This window comes from Dasypus novemcinctus, chromosome 20 (assembly GCF_030445035.2).
Source record: "Dasypus novemcinctus isolate mDasNov1 chromosome 20, mDasNov1.1.hap2, whole genome shotgun sequence".
In the NCBI taxonomy this organism is placed as follows: Eukaryota; Metazoa; Chordata; class Mammalia; order Cingulata; family Dasypodidae; genus Dasypus; species Dasypus novemcinctus.
Genome location: NC_080692.1, coordinates 25,768,367 through 25,786,840, shown reverse-complemented (window position 1 = coordinate 25,786,840; position 18,474 = coordinate 25,768,367). Strand labels below are relative to the sequence as shown.

Here is an 18,474-nt window from a genome sequence, read left to right as displayed (position 1 = left end):
TATACTTCAAATGACAACATCAAGAAAGTGAACAGACAACCTACAGGATGCTAAAGATGTTTGCAAACCATATATCTGAAGAGGGATTAGTATTTAAAATATATAATGAACTCTTACAAGTCCATATAAAAAAGATAATTAACGCAAGTAAAAAATGGCCAAAGGATATGAATAGACATTTCCCGAGAAGATATGCAAACGATCAATAACCCTATTAAAAGATGCTCAAAATCATTAACCATTAGAGAAATGCAATTCAAAACTGAAATGAGATTACACTTCATACCCACCAATATAGCTATAATAAAATAAACAGATAATGACAAGTGTTGGTTAGGATGCAGAGATTTCGGACCCTCCTCCATTGTTGGTCAGAATGTAAAATGGTGAAACCAATTTGGAAAACAGTTGACAGTTACTCACAATGTTAAACGTAGAGTTTTCATATGACCCAGCAATTCCATGCCCAAGAGAAACGGAAACACATGTCCACATAGAAACCTGTACACCAATATTCATAACAAATTATTCAAATAGCCAAAAAAATGGAAACAACACAAATATCCATCAACGCATGAATGGGAAATAGAATATTATATGGCGATACAACAGAATGAAGTACTGATACATAACATGCACCTTGAAAACGTACTGACTTAAAGAAGCTAGTCACAATAGACCACATATTGTATGATTCTCTTTATATGAAAAGTCCAGAGTAGACAAATATATAGACGTAAAGTAGATTAGCCTTATCTAATATTAGGTAGAGAAATTTGAGCATAATGGAGTTCCTTTTTGTGGTGGTTCTAAAATTGATTGTGGTGATAGTTGTGCAACTCTGAATATACTATCCTGGTATTGATAATTTAGTTTACTCTTTATTATTTCTTATTAGACTTGCTTGATACTTATCAATGTTATTAATATTTTAAACCAAATTTTGAGGGATTTTTTTTTACCCTGTTTGTTTTCTATTTCATTAACTTCTGTTCTTTATTAATTCTAGGTTTCTCCTTCCTTTCTATTTCATTTCCTGATCTTCTAATTTCTTACATGGAACCTAACATTTTTTTTCACGTTCAGTCTTTCTTCTTTTCTAACCCACACATTCTAGGATACAAATATTTCCATAGTCACTGCTTTAGTTGCATTAGAAAAGTTTAGTCACAATAAATCTTGATTACCTTCATTATTTTTATTCACATTTTCTAATTTTAAAAAGCTTCTTCCTTGACCTAGGTATTTTTTTGGGGAAAGCATTGCTTAATTTCTCAATGTTTAAGAAGTTCTAGCTATATTTTCTTTTTATTCCCTAATTAAATTCCACTGTGGTAGGAGGAAATTCTCCGCTTGAATTCAATTATCTGAAAGTATTGGGCCCATCATATGGTCAGTTTTTGTAAGTGTTCAATCCACATTTCAGAATCAAGTGAGTTCTTTCATTGTTGGATTCAGTGCTCTAAATATTTTAAATATGTTAATTTGTAGTTTGTGTTGTTTTACATCTACTATATTCTTTCTTACTCTTTGATTTAATACAATTTGCTTTAAAGACTACTTTGTGTGATATTAATAATTGTTACACTAGTTTTCTTTTGGTTAGGATTTGCATGGTAAAAAAATTTTTTTTCCATCTTTTTACTTTTCAATCTTTCTTTGCCCTCATATATAAGGTGAGTACCTTGCAAACAGCATATGGTTGAATTTTGTTGTTTATCTAGATTGGTTTTTATTTGGAGTATCTAATGCATTAACATCAAATGCAATTACTGATATCGTTGAGTTTCTATATACCATATGCCTTGGTTTTTGTATTTTGGGTTTTTTTTACTTTATTTTTAAAGAAATTTTAAATTACAAAAAAGTTACATTGAGACTATAGAGGATGCACATATACCTCACCCTCTCCCTTTTCACATATTCCACTATTAATAATATCTTACATGAGTGTGGAACCTATGTTACAACTGATGAACAAATATTGAAGCATTGTTATTAACCATTATCTATACTTTACATTATGGTTTGCACTTGTACCATACAATTTTATGGGTTTTGATAAATGTGTAATGGCCTGTATCCATCATTGCAAAATCATGCAGAACAATTCCAATGTCCTGTAAGTGCCCTATGTTCCACCTATTCTTCCCTCACCCTCCCTTCAGAACCTATGTCTATCATTTGCTTTCAATTGACGCTTTTTCTCTCTTTTAGAGTAAATAATTTTACTATTCCATATTTTCATGTTTTCCTTTGATTTTCAGAAGCTTTACTATGATGTGCCTAGTTATGGATGACTTCATATCTCTCGGATTATCAGAGAAAATATTCATTCATTATCTCTTCAAATATTATTTCTGCAGCATTTTCACTCTCTCTTCCTCTCCACCTCCCCCATCCTGTTCTCCTCTCTCTCTCCTTTTTTCTAGGACTCCAATGCTGCATGTTACACTTTTTGAGTATGTCCCAAATGTCATTAATGCTCTGTTCTTTTCACCAATCCTTCATTCCTAGATATTGAACTTTCAGTGCTTTCAGGTGAGAGTCTGGGGTGCTTTGGGTGCTCAGCATCAAGAGAATGAGGGAATATCCCAGTTGCTTTTCAAGGTGTTTGGCTTAGTTTTTCAGCCTCCTGCTTTTTACAGTTTCAATATTGGGCAAAAATATTTGAGAGGAAAGCCTGCCATGCAATAGTGGCCTCAAATCCCCAATTTGATCACATCAGCCTCAAAAAATACTGGGTTCTATCCCAAAAGCAGTTATTCTCAGTCATTATCTCAGGCACTGAGTTGGATAATTTCCTTAAGAGAAGAAGAAGATACCGATCCTTGACGAAACTCTGAAATGATTTGCACTCTTTGGAATTTTAGTCCATTTAGTCTGTTATATCCATAAATGCCTAATGCCTTTCATTTCTTCCGACATTATCCAGCTGTTTTAGTTTCACCCAGTAGGAGCATTGGCCTACTGGGAAGCCTCCATTCTTCATGGAAGCAGTAGTTCGAGGTTCGATTCTGTACTTCACTCCTTACTTGAAGTAATAGTGAAGCAATGTTGCAGCAAAGCCAGGGGTTCTGAGCAGCAGAAAAACCCAAAGGGCATTCAGACAGGCAGAAGAACAGATTTATTATGTGCGGGCTCAAGGAGAGTCAATCTCCAAATTTTGAGCCCTGTTTTTCAGCTTCCATAAGTTTATATAGGATTTTATGTGGGACTGGCATGGCTCTCACTCATTGGTTCATGCATTGCTAGGTGAAATTTTGCAAGTGGGATTACGGAAGGAGAAAGCAGATCCAAGGTCATGCTTCTGAGGGTTGATGTACAGAAGTGGAGGGCAGGAGTGGTTCATTAGATTACAGAAGCAGGGGTCAGGAGGGGTTTGTTTGATAGTTTCCTGCAAGTCATGTTCTCATGGGCTGATTTACAGAAGCAGGGGACAGGAGTGGCTCATTAGGTAGTTTTGCAATGTTATGCTTTTTATTTCTCAACAGCAACATTGATGAAAGTTATTTGACCTTGCTTTCCCTCGTTTTTGTCATGTATAATAAGGAGAAAATAAATAATACAGTGGATCTGTCCAAATTATCTGAGTGGTTTCAGAGCATAAATACAACCTATCTCTGCTCTACAGCAGGATTAAAAATACATGATGTTGAACAATCAGCAAGATGGCGGCAGAGTAAGGGGAGTTAGCTCCTGCTACAGGAAAGTTAGTAAACACCCAATGCTACCTGTTTGGGGGCTCCAGGAGACCAGAAGAACATTCTGAAAATACTTTAAAGGAATGGAACAAGGAGACTGCCCATCTACAGAGAAGATTTGTAAGAAGAGTACTCCATGCCATGGAGGCCAGTGCCCATCCTTCACTGGAGGCACATGCTGCCTCAGGAGCTGTTCTGTGACTGGAATTGAAATCTCCACTTCCCAAAAATGGGAGAGGAAGAGACAGTTGGGCACCAACTTCACCTATTGATGAGTAAATTCAGGGGGCTAAAGTATAATCCTGAGAACAGCTAAATTTTGAGCCTATTCAAGCCAGAAAAAGGCCAGTAGCAGCCATCTTAACTACACACTTGACACAAGGGAAAGCAATGTGAACTGAAAATCACAGTGCTGGTGGGGAATGGCTTCTTTCCATCCAGATTATATTGCAGCTCTAGACTAGTCCCCAACCCCACCACCAACACAGAGGAAGCTGCAGGACATACACCAGACCCTCCAGGAAATTATCAGCCAAGCCATGGAAGCCAGTGATCACCCTACTTTGGCAGAGCAAGCCCCCCAAGTAGCTATTCTGTGATTGGAATTTGAAGTTTCATTTCCCAAAAACAGGGGAGGAAGAGATAGTTGACCACCAATTTCAGTTATTGATTGGTTGATACGGCTGGCTGCAGTATAACCCTAAAACAGCTAGAGTATGAACTTGTGCAGGTCGGAAAGAGGCTGGTGGTCACCATTTTGACTTGACCACAGCATGAGGGGAAGCCAGGCTGACTGAATATCACAGTAATGGTAGGTACTGGTTTCTTTCACCTGGATCAGCCTGCAGCCCCAGCATAGGCATCAGTCCCACCTCTGGCACGGAGGAGGCTTTTGGGCCTGGCACCAGCCTATTCAGATAACTGCAGGTACCTTTGGCTCACACAGACTGGAAAACTGGAAGACTATCAGGGCAACTAGAGTCATCTCGGACCCACACTACATAGATTGCTGCCCACACCTGCAGCTCCAAACCCACCCCACCAGGGGAGAAAAGAATGTGAAGATTCATCAGTCTGTCTGGGCAACTAGAGTTTAGGCCTGTAAAACATGGATGTTCCACACAGTTGTGACTCTGTCCCTTCCCCTGACAAAGGAGAAAGTTGGGAGAAGATTCATCCATCCCTGGGGCAATGAGGGCAGCTTGAGCTTCCACAGTTTATAGCACCTACTGCATCTATGGTTCCTACTGCACAACCAGCAAGGCAGAAATGGTAGGAAGCCCTAAACTTAAGAGAAAATTGGACCCAGAATAAATACTCTAGTAAGCCAGGTACAAAGACACCAACAAAAAATTACAATTCACACCAAGAAACAGGAAGCTATGGCCCAGTTAAAGAAATAAGGGAAGCCTCCAGATGATATAAAGGAGCTGAGACAACTAATCATAGATGTTTAAACAAATCTCTTTAATAAATCAATGAGATGGCTAAAGAGATTAAGGATATTAATCTCATTGGATGAGCACAAAGAAGAATTTGAAAGCATACATAGAAAAATAGCAGATCTTATAAGAATGATATTCACACTAAATGAAATTTTAAAATCATACAATAGCAGATTTGAAGAAGTAGAAGAAAGGATTGATGAGCTTCAAGAAGTGGCCTTTGTAAGTGAACATACAAAAGAAAAGATGAAGAAAAAATGGGAAAAAAATTGAACAAGGTCAGGGAACTAAATGACAGCAAAAGACGTGCTAATATACTTGTCATGAGTGTCGCAGAAGGAGAAGGGAAAAGGGGCAAATGGAATATTTGAAGAAATAGTTGTAGAAAATTTCCCAACCCTATTGAAAGACATAGATATCCATGTTCAAGAATCACGACATACCCCCATCCAAAATAATACAAATAGACCAACTCTAAGACACATACTCATCAAAATGACAAATGACAAAGACAAAGATAGAATTCTGAAAACAGCATGAGAAAAGTAATGCATAACATATAAGGGATACCCAATAAGATTAAGTGCTGATTTCTTATCAGAAACCATGAATGCAAGAAGACAGTGGTCTGATATATTTAAGACACTAATAGGGAAAAACTTCCAGCCAAGAATCTTATATCCAGCATGACTGTCTTTCAAAAATGAGGGCAAGTTCAGAATATTCAAAGATAAAGAGAAACCAAGAGAATTTCTAACCAAGACCAGAATTTCAGGAAATTCTAAAGGGTATGCTAGAGCCTGAAAAGAAAAGAAAGGAGAGAGAGGCCTAGAAGAAAGTCTAGAAATGAAGATTATATCAATAAAAGTAACTAAAAGTGTCAAAAGAGTGGTAAAAATAAAATATGGCAGATAAAAGTCAAATAGTCAGGAATAAACTTAACCAATGATGCAAAGCACTTGTATTCAGAGAACTACAACTCAATGTTAACATAAATTTTTAAAAAGACCTAAATAAATGGAAGGGCATTCCGTGCTCGCAGATTGGAAGACTAAATATCATTAAGATGTCAATTCTGGCGGCGGACTTGGCCCAGTGCTTAGGGCGTCCGTCTACCACATGGGAGGTCTGTGGTTCAAACCCTGGGCCTCCTTGACCTGTGTGCAGCTGGCCCATGTGCAGTGCTGATGCCCGCAAGGAGTGCCGTGCCACTCAGGGGTGCCCCCCACGTAGGGGAGCACCACGCGCAAGGAGTACACCCCATAAGGAGAGCTGCCCAGGGCGAAAGAAAGTGCAGCCTGCCCAGGAATGGTGCCGCACACACAGAGAGCTGACACAAGAGGACGCAACAAAAGGAAACACAGATTCCCATGCTGCTGACAACAACGGAAGCAGACAAGGATGACGCAGCAAATAGACACAGAGAACAGACAACCCGGGTGGGGGGGGGAAGGGGAGAGAAATAAATAAATAAATCTATCTTTAAAAAGAAAAAGATGTCAATTCTATTCAAATTGATATACAAATTCAGTGCAATCCCAATAAAAAGTCTACCAACATTTTTTTTTAATTGGAAACATGATTATCAAATTTATTTGGAAGGGTAAGTGGTCCTGAATAGCCAGAAACATTTTAAAAAGGAAAATTGAACTCTCCTCTCTAGATTTTGAATTATGTTATCTAGCTATAGTGATAAAAACAGCATGGCACTGGCATAAAGACAGACACATAGACCAAAGGAACCAAATTGACAGTTCAGAAACAGACCCTCACATATACAGTCAAGTGATTTTTCACTAACCTGTCAAAATCACACAGCTCGGCAGAACTGTCTGTTCAACAAATGGTGCTGAAAGAACTGGATATCCATAGCCAAAAGAAAGAAAGAGGACCCCTACCTCACACCTTATCCAAAAATTAACTCAAAATGGATCAGAAACCTAAAAATAAAAACAATAACCATAAAAATTCTAGAAAAAATTATAGGAAAATAGCTTCAAGAGCTGGTGGTAGGTGGTGGATTCTTAAAGGAGATAAGAAGAGGACTGAGATGGACTACTGATGTCTAATGTATGTAGCAATTTTAATAAAAGTGAGGAAATGTATATAGTGAATGGTAACACATAGTAACTGTTAGTTTATAAATGGGGATGAGGCTGAAAATGGTAGTCTAGGTATATAAATGCCAACTAACAATATGCTAGAGAATATTCTAGGAACAGAATAGCACAGTAAACCAAGAGGCGAATGAGATTTGTGGTTGATGGTACAGATGCAAGAGTGTTGTTTGTTAGCTGGAGCAAATGTACATCACTATTGCAGGGTGGTGAGAATGTGGAGAAGCATGGGAAAGATACAACTGGAGTGACCTGTGGACTGTGGTTAGTAGTAATAATATAATATTCTTGTATCTATGCCAAAGATATACTGGGTTAATAATGGGGTAGTATGGAAAATGTGTGCCTAATGTACACTATGGACCTGATTACAATCAGATGATATTATATTATTTGTAACTAATATTCCACCACAGTGTGGTGTGTTGATAGAGGAGTGGTATTTGGGAATTCTGCACATGTGCATGATTGTTTTATAAGTTTACAACTTCTGTCATAAAAAATATATTTAAAAAATAATAATAGGGTGGGTTGGGGGAAAATACACCAAATATAAGATAAGAACTATAATTAGTAATAAGATTTTGATAATATTCTTTCATAATTTGTAACAAACATCTCACAACAATGCAAGATGTTGGTGGAGGATTGATGTATGGGGCCCCTGTATGATGTTATGCATGTTTGCTTTGTAAGTTCACAACTTTTACTATACATTTATTGTTTATGTATGTTCATATATAAATGATTTAAAGATAATAATGGGGAGGTTGGGGAAAAATACTTTGGTTAATAGTAGTATTTTGACAATGCTCTTTAATCATTGGTTAAAAAGGTTTAACAACAATGCAAGTTATTATTGGTAGGGTGAGGTGTGAGAGTTCTGTGCTATGTTATATATGATTGTTTTCTAAGTTCAAAACGACTATTTTTTATGTATGTTTATGTATGATGGATATACTTCAATAAAGTTTTAAAATTTGTAAAAAAAAGAAAAAAAGAAAAATACATGATATTTTGTTCTTCCCAGAGTACACCAGACTCCAACTTTTGAGTAATAGTCTCTCTTCTTGTGCAGACAAAGCAGAGACTAGAAACTTTGGGTGAGGTGAGTGGGGGGGGGGGCGGTGGCAGGGAGAGAAGCAATATTCTGTGATTCTAAATGGAATCTGGCTATGCTCAATATCACCTGACATCATCTCTCATGTAAGGTTGCCCAACTACTCAAAGAGGATTACAGTATATGGAACTAAAGGTCAGATTTAGAATCTGAAGCCTAGAATCATAGGTGAAGCATTCTAAGGTAAACCATGGCCTGTCTCATGGTAACTTTATCGGCTCTGAATGATCATACCGAGAACAATTCTGATTGGCTCTGGATTGACGGCTGTTATCAGGGCTTCTGATGACCTCACACCAGTTCCTAACCATTCCCTTTGTTCTGATCCATCTAAACCCCAGAGCAATGGCAAGGAAGTAGGCGCACTTTGTAAGAAATCAATCCAGGTACTGGCCTACTAGAATGACTCTTTGAACTACCTGGCTCTGCTCATTCATAGAACGACATGTGAAGTGCTCAGAGTGAATATTCTGACTTTTCCAGTATATTGTTCTCAGAGCCAATGCAAAACTTAAAAAATCAGAAGACTAACTTACAGGACCTAGGTAGCAGCTTCCATCTCAGACTACTCACTAAATCATTTTAGTTTAATTCAGTTGCCTACACTTCAAAGCTAATAGCCTCCCCAATTATTCTTTTCCTGTTTCTTATGCCTCTTTTCATATTTTCCAAACTCTGTCTTTCTGTGCTTTATCCTCAGTATTTTCTTGTGACTAATATTCAGTTTTACTAATTATAGCTAATCTAATGTGTTCTTACACTCTCCTTTGATTAATTTCAGTTATTGACATTTTGAGGTCATGATATCTTCTTTGTTATCATTCCTCTGCCAAAATTACCGATCTTGATATTTAATTCCTTCAATATTTTACTCATGGTTTTAAGTCCCTGTCAAATAACTCCAATAGCAAGATGCCCGCCCTATGAGTTGCTTTCTAATGTGTCCCTTTTCCTCTTGGCTTTTGGTCAGATCTCTTCTTTCCTTTTGTATGTCTATTTTTGATTAATAGAAATTATAGATAAAAAATTGTATAGGAAAACAGATGTGGCTCAACCAATTGGGCGTCTGTCTACCATATAGGAGGTCTAGGGTTCAATGCCCAGGGCCTCCTTGTGAGGACAAGCTGGCCCACTCAGCAAACTGGCCCTTACAGAGTGCCGGCCCATGCAGGAATGCCACCCTGCACAGGAAAGCTGTCACATGCAGGAGTGTCACCCTGTTTGGGAATGCCGCCCAGCACAGGAAAGCCGCCACATGAGGGAACGCCTCCCGCACAGGAGTGCCAGCCAACACAGAGAGCCGACCCAGCAAGATGGCACAACAGAGAAGAGACAATAAGAGACATAGCAGAACAGGGAGTAGAGGTGGCACAAGAGTGTAATTGCCTCTCTGTCACTCCAGAATGTCTCAGAATCAGATCCCAGAGCTGCCTAATGAGAATACAAGCAGACACAGAAGAACACACGCGAATGGACACAGAGAACAGACAATGGGGAGAATGGAGGGGAGGGGAGAAATAAATAAAATCATTTTTTAAAAAAAGAAAAATTGTATTAATCCTTCAGAAAGGATTTTAGTTTGTTTCTTCCAGGAAACTGATTGAGGGGCAGATCCCCCTTATTTAAAGTGAATTGAAGGGATTAGAAGCTGGGCTTCCATCCTTACGAGGAATGGCACTCTTCCTCTTCTGGTACAATTTTCTGATTATTTAACAGCGTCCCTCCTTCTATCAAACCTTGAATTATAATATGATATTCTCCCAACCCAGTAGGGCGGCCAAAACCAGCTTTTCAATTTCTCGGCTATTACTTTTGAATTGGCAAATGGTTCAGGGAGAGAAAGGCTCCATTTCTGCCCTTCACATCTGAGAGTTTGGCCCCAAAAATTTTTGCTGCCATAGGAACTCAGAATGATGCCAACCAGTATTCATAAAGTTCAGCTTGTATGAAGTCATTCTCTATGCAATGGTTTGTTTAAAACAGGCAAGTTTGCCATCATCAGCAGAACTCTCCATAAAGAAAGTACCGCTGAAGGTAAAAATTATCACTACCATGTTACAGCTTTTTTCTCAGACGCCTTCAACAGGTTATTATTATTTAGTTGAATTCTACTTACTGTTTTCTAACCTTACTAATCTCTGGTCGTGATGTTTCTGCCGGAAACCAGAGCCAGCTAGTGCCCTGGTGCAATGATTTGGTGTCTGATCTCGCAGCCTCTGTGGCCTCTGAAAATAGTCCTACCAACTACTCAGCTAATCTGTCCCACAGGTTTGTAAAACTCTTCCCAACCCATTAAACGAGCCCCCACTGACCTGACTCTCTCCCTCAGGGAGCAACCAGCTCCGCCTGGCGGACGGGGGCGGTCGCTGTGCCGGCAGAGTGGAGGTCCTTCACCAGGGCTCCTGGGGCACCATCTGTGACTATGGCTGGACCCTGAACGATGCCCACGTGGTGTGCAGACAGATGGAATGTGGAGTGGCCATCAGTGCCACCATCTCTGCTCACTTTGGGGAGGGATCAGGATATATCTGGTTGCTCTACATGAAGTGCACAGGAAAGGAGTCCCAGGTATGGAATTGCCCTAATGCGAAATATGGACCGTATGCATGCACTCACGAGAACGACGCAGGAGTCATCTGTTCAGGTATGGTCAGTACATTGGCCACTAGCTTAGACAGTGGCATCTAAATCTGGTGTCTAAACTCTACTTGAAGGAGAATGATGGGCCTCTTTAATTCCCTCTTGCAAGTTTCAACTGCTGGTCTAAAAGAGTTTATTCTGGTATCAGTTCAATTAAAATCAAGCTTCATGATTTTGTTTTTTATAATTTACTGTGTAGGGTTGTACATTCACAAACCACCACACACCCTCCCTTTGTGACATGAGACTCTCAGAGGGAGAGACTAGAAAGAAGGTGTACTTTCCTCTCAATTCTGAAGGCTCACTGTTTCTGAATTGAGTATTCCTATATGTATGGTAAGACACACCTTTGCGCCGCTGAGTTAATAGAGAATCACAGGGAATACCGTTAAACAATTAGAGATAAATGTTGAGATTTGTGTCAAATTGCAACTCTCCTTTGCAGATTCATACATTAAGTATTCCTGGATCCTGGGGTGGAAGGACCAGAGAGTTCTGGATAAAATACTCCAAGTTGTAGAGTTCTCTTTCTCACATTGTTATCAGAAAATTTTCTTTCTCCCTTTTTTCTTTGAAAACACAATCATATAAGCTCAAACTTTGGAGAGAAACTCAGGTGTGAACTGGAAAGTCATTTGTGGGTGCAATAAAATATTTATTTCTGTGTGTTCTATGGTAGGAGTTTATGGTGTTTATAACGTATGGCTTCAATAAAGTAAGAGAAGTACATTTGGGAGTTTAGTTGATAAAAAAGGACATAAGGGACATATAGAACTTTTGCAGAGTGTGCAAGAGTCTTAGAGTAGCTGGAGGTGGGGAGAGAATGGCAATAGGAGTTGACAAAGGGCACATAAAGTATTCTCTGAGCAGTACAGAGGACCAGGTATGGCCTACAGAATGCCCTGTGTACACGATGTGAGTTCTGTGAGGCTAATTGTAGGGACAGAGAAGACCAAGTGGTAAGACTCAAAGTGGTAAGACTCAAAGAGGAAATAAGGAGGAGTTCTGAATGATGAAGAAATTTTATTAAGTACCTTGCCTAAGAACATAGAGTAACTATTATCAGTGAGAGACCAGACAAGTATCTATCCAGCTGCAACTTTCAACTTGCCTTACAGGATTGATGCATATCAAAAAAGAGTTCTCAGAAGGAGCAGTTTTCCTTTATTTTTGACACCAAAGGCTGTCATAAATTTTTCACAAGGCTTTAAACTGCCTTGTGTTTTGTTGCAATTTACGTTCCCAAAACACCTACCAAAATTCCCAGGACATGGCACACTCTGAGAAGATGTTTAGATTTTGAATAAAACGCCATTAAACTGAGTTCTCAATATTGCCTTCACATACCTTTCTCCTACCTCCTCCACCTGCCTGCTGTGTGGTCACAGGGGAGGGCCCATAACACAGGCAGGACCAACAGAAGTCGTGGCCCAGAATTTACTCTCTTCTTGTAGATCAGTGTGAGCAGGTAGAGGACTAGGGAAGGCCAGTGTCTGCAATCTCAGCTGTGAGAAGAAAGCTTTTCTAAAGAATAGAGGCAAATGAAGAAAAGCAGGGATTAGAAAAGAATTCAAGGAGGGAAAGTCCTAGAAGCTTTTGGTTCCCATTCCTCAAGCTTCCCTTTAGGAACCCAGCTTTCCCATCAGCCATGCCAGCTTTATTACCAAACCTCATTAAGTAGGGTTTCTGTCATTTGCAGATGGGAGAGTCCTGATTAATGTATTCTGCATTTTGGAGTTAATGTTTTATGTCTCATCAAAAGCCTCAGACAAGGAGATGCTTTCATTATGTCTCAAAACTCAGAACAGGAATTGTTTATACCTCAGAGGGAGAAGACACATTGTTTCAGGAGACCACAGTACATGCTCATTCCAGGTATATGCTGACCACTTTAGTCCTTTCCAATCATATTCAGGACGTGACAGATTCCATTCTCCAGGATGAACAGAGAGTTTTATGAGGTTCAGAAGGATGGCTACCCTGACAAATAATTGAAGATCTCAGATCCATATAGTAGAGACTTAGATGGATTGACCACAGCACTCAAACTTGTGGGGTTTTCCTCTTGCAAATTATTAAGAAGGAGTAATACATGTAATAATGTATGCTTGCATAGAGAAAGAAAGATATAAGAAAGGTTTACACAGTAAAAGTAGAGGCATTTTTTCCCTTGAGCATCTGAGAAGGGGAACGAGAATAATTTTTTTCTAGATTCGTATGTACTATAGCCATATTATAAGAAAAAAAAAACTAATACTATTTTTGTGTGATTCTTTTATTTCTTTATTTTTAAAACTAATAAGATTTCAAAACCTTTATAATACATTGAACACCTAGTTCCACAGTATTTCTGATCTTTTAATGAGATGATCATGGTTTTGTGAGAAAAATGTATGCCCAGACCTGAATCACACCCAGAGTGTATACTGTTTACATTTCACTATTTGTAACACTGTTCTTCAGTCCCTGAGAATAACTGATAGTGATCACCTCTGTGTAGAGTTCATCACTGGTTGAGATTCTAGAATCAAACATTTTTCCAGAACACTTTTGGACGTATATTATTTCATGAGCACATAATACTTCATAACTTATAATACTCAATAAATGTTTTTTAGATAAGTAAATGAGTTGTAAAGTTGATAATGATGCTATTAGGGTCACTTCAGGAACTTTGTCCACTAGAGTGTCTGATTCCAAGATGCTCTGAGAATATTCAGTGTAAGAATATCAGACTATAGGAGGTTTAGGTCCCATTGGCCCGTGCCAAAAATAAAACTGCACTGGGTGAGCTATCTCTTTCTCAGAAAAGCTCCCAATTTTCATTAAGGAAGATGATACTCAAGTACCTTGGATGATTCTATATTATACTGGAAATTAGGGCATTATCTGAGAACTTTTCAAAGACATAGTGCTATTCAATCTGAATCAAGCCATTTTACCGGTATTCTTGAGAGCTAGAAATGTACCATTGAAAAATACAAAAAGAAAAAGAAGATAGTGAACCAAAGAGGGGTTTTCACCTCACTCACACAGTATTTAGTAGGCCTTTTTCTCATATCTAAATGGAAAATAAATATAATTTGTGGTGTTTGGGAATATTGAAGTTTTTTTCATTCATGAACAAATACTAAATTCATTAATATTATGATACAGAAACTGAACTAGTTTCTGGAGTTAAAATAGTGAAAAAGATAAACCTAATTCTTGCCCTCAATGAGCACTCAATGGGTAGATTTAAACCTCATACTCATTAGTTACTAAGTTGTAAGGTTTTTATGTTGTTTTTGCTTTGATTTCTCTTTCTTAAAGCCTTTACTTTGAGACATGATGGAAAACTTTGCAGGAGCACATGAAAAAATAAGACATGATCACAGGTTGGAGTGAAGACAGTCTAACCAGATAGCTTAAAAGCCTGTCAGCGAACATGGAAGCTGAACTGCTGAGGATGTGACATGTTGTAGAACTAAGAGAAATGGATAATAATATTCCTGTCGTCCCCCACCCTCTCCAACAGAATCCACACCAACGTCCTCATAATCCTTCTCAAGGGCAGCCATGTCCTCACAGGCCTCAGGAAACTCTCCTTCCTCCATCCCTGGACCCACATACTAGTGAACAAAGGCATGTTTGGCAAACATCAGGTCAAACTTGTGGTCCAAGCAAGCCCAGGCCTGGGCTATGGCTGTGGTGTTGCTCAGCATGCACACAGCTCATTGGGCCTTGGCCAGTTCTCCTCCAGGTACTACAGTAGGGTCTGGTAATGCCAACCATGACACCAGTGAGACATCAATCCACAGACTAGATGCTGTGCTTTGTCTTGATGGTGGCAATGGTAACATTGATGCCTTTGGGAATCAGAGTACAACAGGAAGCAAGCCATGCATTTTGACTGTGACAGGGTCTCATTTCACCAACTAAATGGCTGACTCTGAGCAAACATTTGTAAACTCCCTCTGAGAACTTCACCTAGTTCATGGACAAATCCCAGAGGTTCAAGAAAAATGGCGAGGACTACTGACACCCTTCCCCCACTCCTATAACGCCCCGAGCTTTCCGAACATCTAGACTCACATTTTTCAAATTGGTAACCTAAGAATTTCTTTGAACTAGTCACCATCAAAAAGTATCCAAAAAATAAAATGTGAAACCATAAAAGTAGACTAGTTATAATGAATGTATTTCTTCTCTTGAGCCAGCAGTCTTCCTACAGTTTTCCCGTTCGTCAGTCACTTGAGGATAGGATGGGAGAAAAAGCTGGTCAGAATTCCACCTCTAGGAAAATGGCTTTTTAACCTTGTCTCTTCCTGATAGGTCTACCCTCTAGTACTCCTTGTCCTCTTTTGTTTGTTTGTTTTGTGTTATTTTTTTTACCTCTCAGCTGGTTCTGCTCTTCATACTTTGGCACCCAAGTTTGAATGCGCACCTACTTTGCAATTTCCTTCAGCCCTTTAATTCCTGATTGTCTTCATTAGATAACCCATGCATTTTCAGTAGTAAATGCATATTTCTAGCTTTCAAAAATACTGGTCAATGAATTAAACCTGATTGAATAGCACTACCTCCTTGCTAAATTCTGAGATAATGGCCTAACCTTCAGTAAAACATAGAACCCTCCCAAGGGACTTGTGCATCATCTTCCTTGATGAAAATTGGAAGCATTTCTGAGAAAAAGATAAATTGCCCAGTGCAGTTCTTGGCTTCATTGTTCTGCTCTTGGCCTGGGCCAGTGGGATCTTAACTCTTTTAAGAGGAAAGAGATCAGAGTAAAAGTCATAGAATAAAGGTTCTCAGAGCATCATCTGGCTATCAGACCGCAGATGAGGAATTTACTTTTTTAGCTGACTCCAAAGTATATGTTCCTGGAATTCAGCAGTTCTGACCTGACTCTGAAAATCCCTCCTGAATCTGTCTTCAGAAACTCACTCATGGATGATGTATTCTGATACCACCTGCTGAATCCTCTCCCCACACCCCATCCCTGGGTGGGAGTGGAGACTTTCACACCACTGCTTGTTAAGATATCACTTCCAAATGCCAAGCCAGGATGATGACCTCTCCCTGGGTTTGTTTTTTCTCCTTTAGGATTTGTGCGCCTGGCAGGAAGGGACGGACCCTGCTCAGGGCGAGTGGAAGTGCATTCTGGAGGAGACTGGACTCCAGTGTCTGACAGGAACTTCACGTTGCCCACTGCCCAGGTCATCTGTGCAGAGCTGCAGTGTGGCAAGGCTGTATCTGTAGTGAGGGACGTGCCCTTCCAAGAGGCTGAAGGTCAGGTCTGGGCTGAAGGATTCCGATGTAAGGGGCAGGAGCAGGAGCTCTGGTTCTGCCCTAAAGTGCCCTGCCCTGGAGACACTTGTAACCACAGTGGGGCAGTTCGCATTGTCTGTTCAGGTGAGACTCACATCATGACATTGACCTGTCCCCATACCTTATTGGGGTAAGAAAACCAAGAGGTTTTACTAAAACCCTCTCTTCTCCTCCCAGAGTACACAGAAGTGCGGCTCATGAAAAATGGCAGCTCTCAGTGTGAGGGACAAGTGGAGATGAATATTTCTGGAGGCTGGAGAGCACTCTGTGCCTCCCACTGGAACATGGCCAATGCCAATGTGGTTTGCAGTCAGCTCGGCTGTGGAGTCGCCAACTCTACCCCAGAAGGAGCATACTTTGTGGAAGGAGATGATGGGGTCTGGAAACACCGATTTCACTGCTCAGGGGCTGAGTCCTTTTTGTGGCAATGCCCTGTGACTGCCCTTGGGATCCCTGACTGTACCCATGGAAACACGGCCTCCGTGATCTGCTCAGGTAAGAGACAGGTGAGGGCTAAGGAGTATTCGGATGGCCCCTTGAGTGGAATTCCCCGAAGAGCACAGAGTTTGCAAAAGCCATCATCAAAAGTGGGGCATTTACAATGTAAACCACTATCCATGTGGTGCAACAATGACCCAAAATGTATTCACCAAATGCAATGAATGTCCCACAATAATGAAAGAGGTTGTTGATGTGGAAGAGTGGGGTGAGGGGGGTGTAGGGTATATGAAGGCTCATATTTTTTTAATGTAACATTTTAAAAAAATAAAGAAAAAAAAAATTTAAATCTTTAACATGAGACAGTATAACATAGTAAATAAAACCTCATGTAAAACATGAAAATAAAAAGGGACATGCCATAGTGATTGTGGCTCTTCCTTTTCATTTCCTTTGCTTTTAATTTCTTCTTTTTGAATTGTTGAACAGATTTTGATCTTTGTTAAAATTTCAAATAAAACTGGTGATAGCAAATATTATCATCTTCTTCACTATAGGCCACAATCTTTCAGTATTCCACAGTTAAGTTTTACATTTGTTCCATGATTTTTGTATGTGGTCTTTGTTGGACTTAGGAAGACCCGTCCTATTTTTATTATATTAAGAGATTATGCATAGGTGCTCAATCTCATCAAATGCCTTTTACACATCTAATGAGATGGTATAAGATATTTTCCTAATTTTGTTAATATGGTGCATTTTGCAGATTCGATCTTCAAATGTTATGATAAATTTGCTTTTCTGGGACAAGCCACATTTTTTAGTGGTATATTAATTTTTATATACTTCTGGATTCGATTTGCTACTATTTTCTTCCTGAATTCTTTATCTAGTGCACTAGAGAAGTTGGTCTGTAATTTCTTTCATATCATGATTTTGATATTCTCTTGAAGGAGGTAGAAAATTTTCACTCTTCATTTACTTCTCTGGAAGGGTTTGGTGTTAATTATTTTTATTCCTCTGTATTGTTTAACTTTTTATTTCTAAATAATCACGAATGAACAGAAAAGTTGCAAGAACCATATAAACACCTTCTTTATCACCTTCATCCAGAATCATAGTTTAACATTTTGCCATATGTACAAATTGAAAGCAGTATTCTCCCTGACCCATTTGAGGGGTACTTACAGGCATGTCCCTTTTCTTTGGTACTTCCACACGTGTTTCATAAATATAAGGACAGTCATGTATAGACTAATGTCTAAATTCAGGAAACTTTAATTTGATGCTATACTATTAACTACTATGAAAGCCATCTAGGCCTGGAAATTATTTGCTGTTTGTTTATTTGGTTCATTTTGTTGTTGAAAAGTTTTAATCAAAGTCAAGAGTATGGGTCATAATGTGGACCATTGACCATGAGGTGCAGAGGTACCCAGGGATGTGCTTACCAAGTGCAATGGATGTGTCATGATGATGGGAATGAGTATTGCTGGGGGCGGAGAGGTGGGGTGGGGGTGGTGGGGTTGAATGGGACCTCATATATATATATATTTTTAATGTAATATTATTACAAAGTCAATAAAATAAATAAATAAATAAATTAATTAATTAATTTAAAAAAACAAAGTCAATATCTACTAAGTTGGGAATTATTCAGATTTACTGTAGTCTCATGTCATTTTTGTTAGTAGAATTTT

The 18,474-nt window shown here is 39.1% G+C and overlaps 1 protein-coding gene across 1 annotated transcript in view; it reads left to right on the top strand.

Moving 5' to 3' along the window:
- LOC105744225 (antigen WC1.1-like) overlaps positions 1–18,474 on the top strand; it is a 42,366-nt gene that overhangs the window by 17,880 nt on the left and 6,012 nt on the right. Inside the window, exons 3-6 of the mRNA XM_058282335.1 lie at positions 10,370–10,472; positions 10,716–11,030; positions 16,112–16,420; positions 16,514–16,831. Coding sequence (XP_058138318.1) covers positions 10,370–10,472; positions 10,716–11,030; positions 16,112–16,420; positions 16,514–16,831 — 1,045 coding nt within the window. The remainder of the gene's footprint in view (positions 1–10,369; positions 10,473–10,715; positions 11,031–16,111; positions 16,421–16,513; positions 16,832–18,474) is intronic.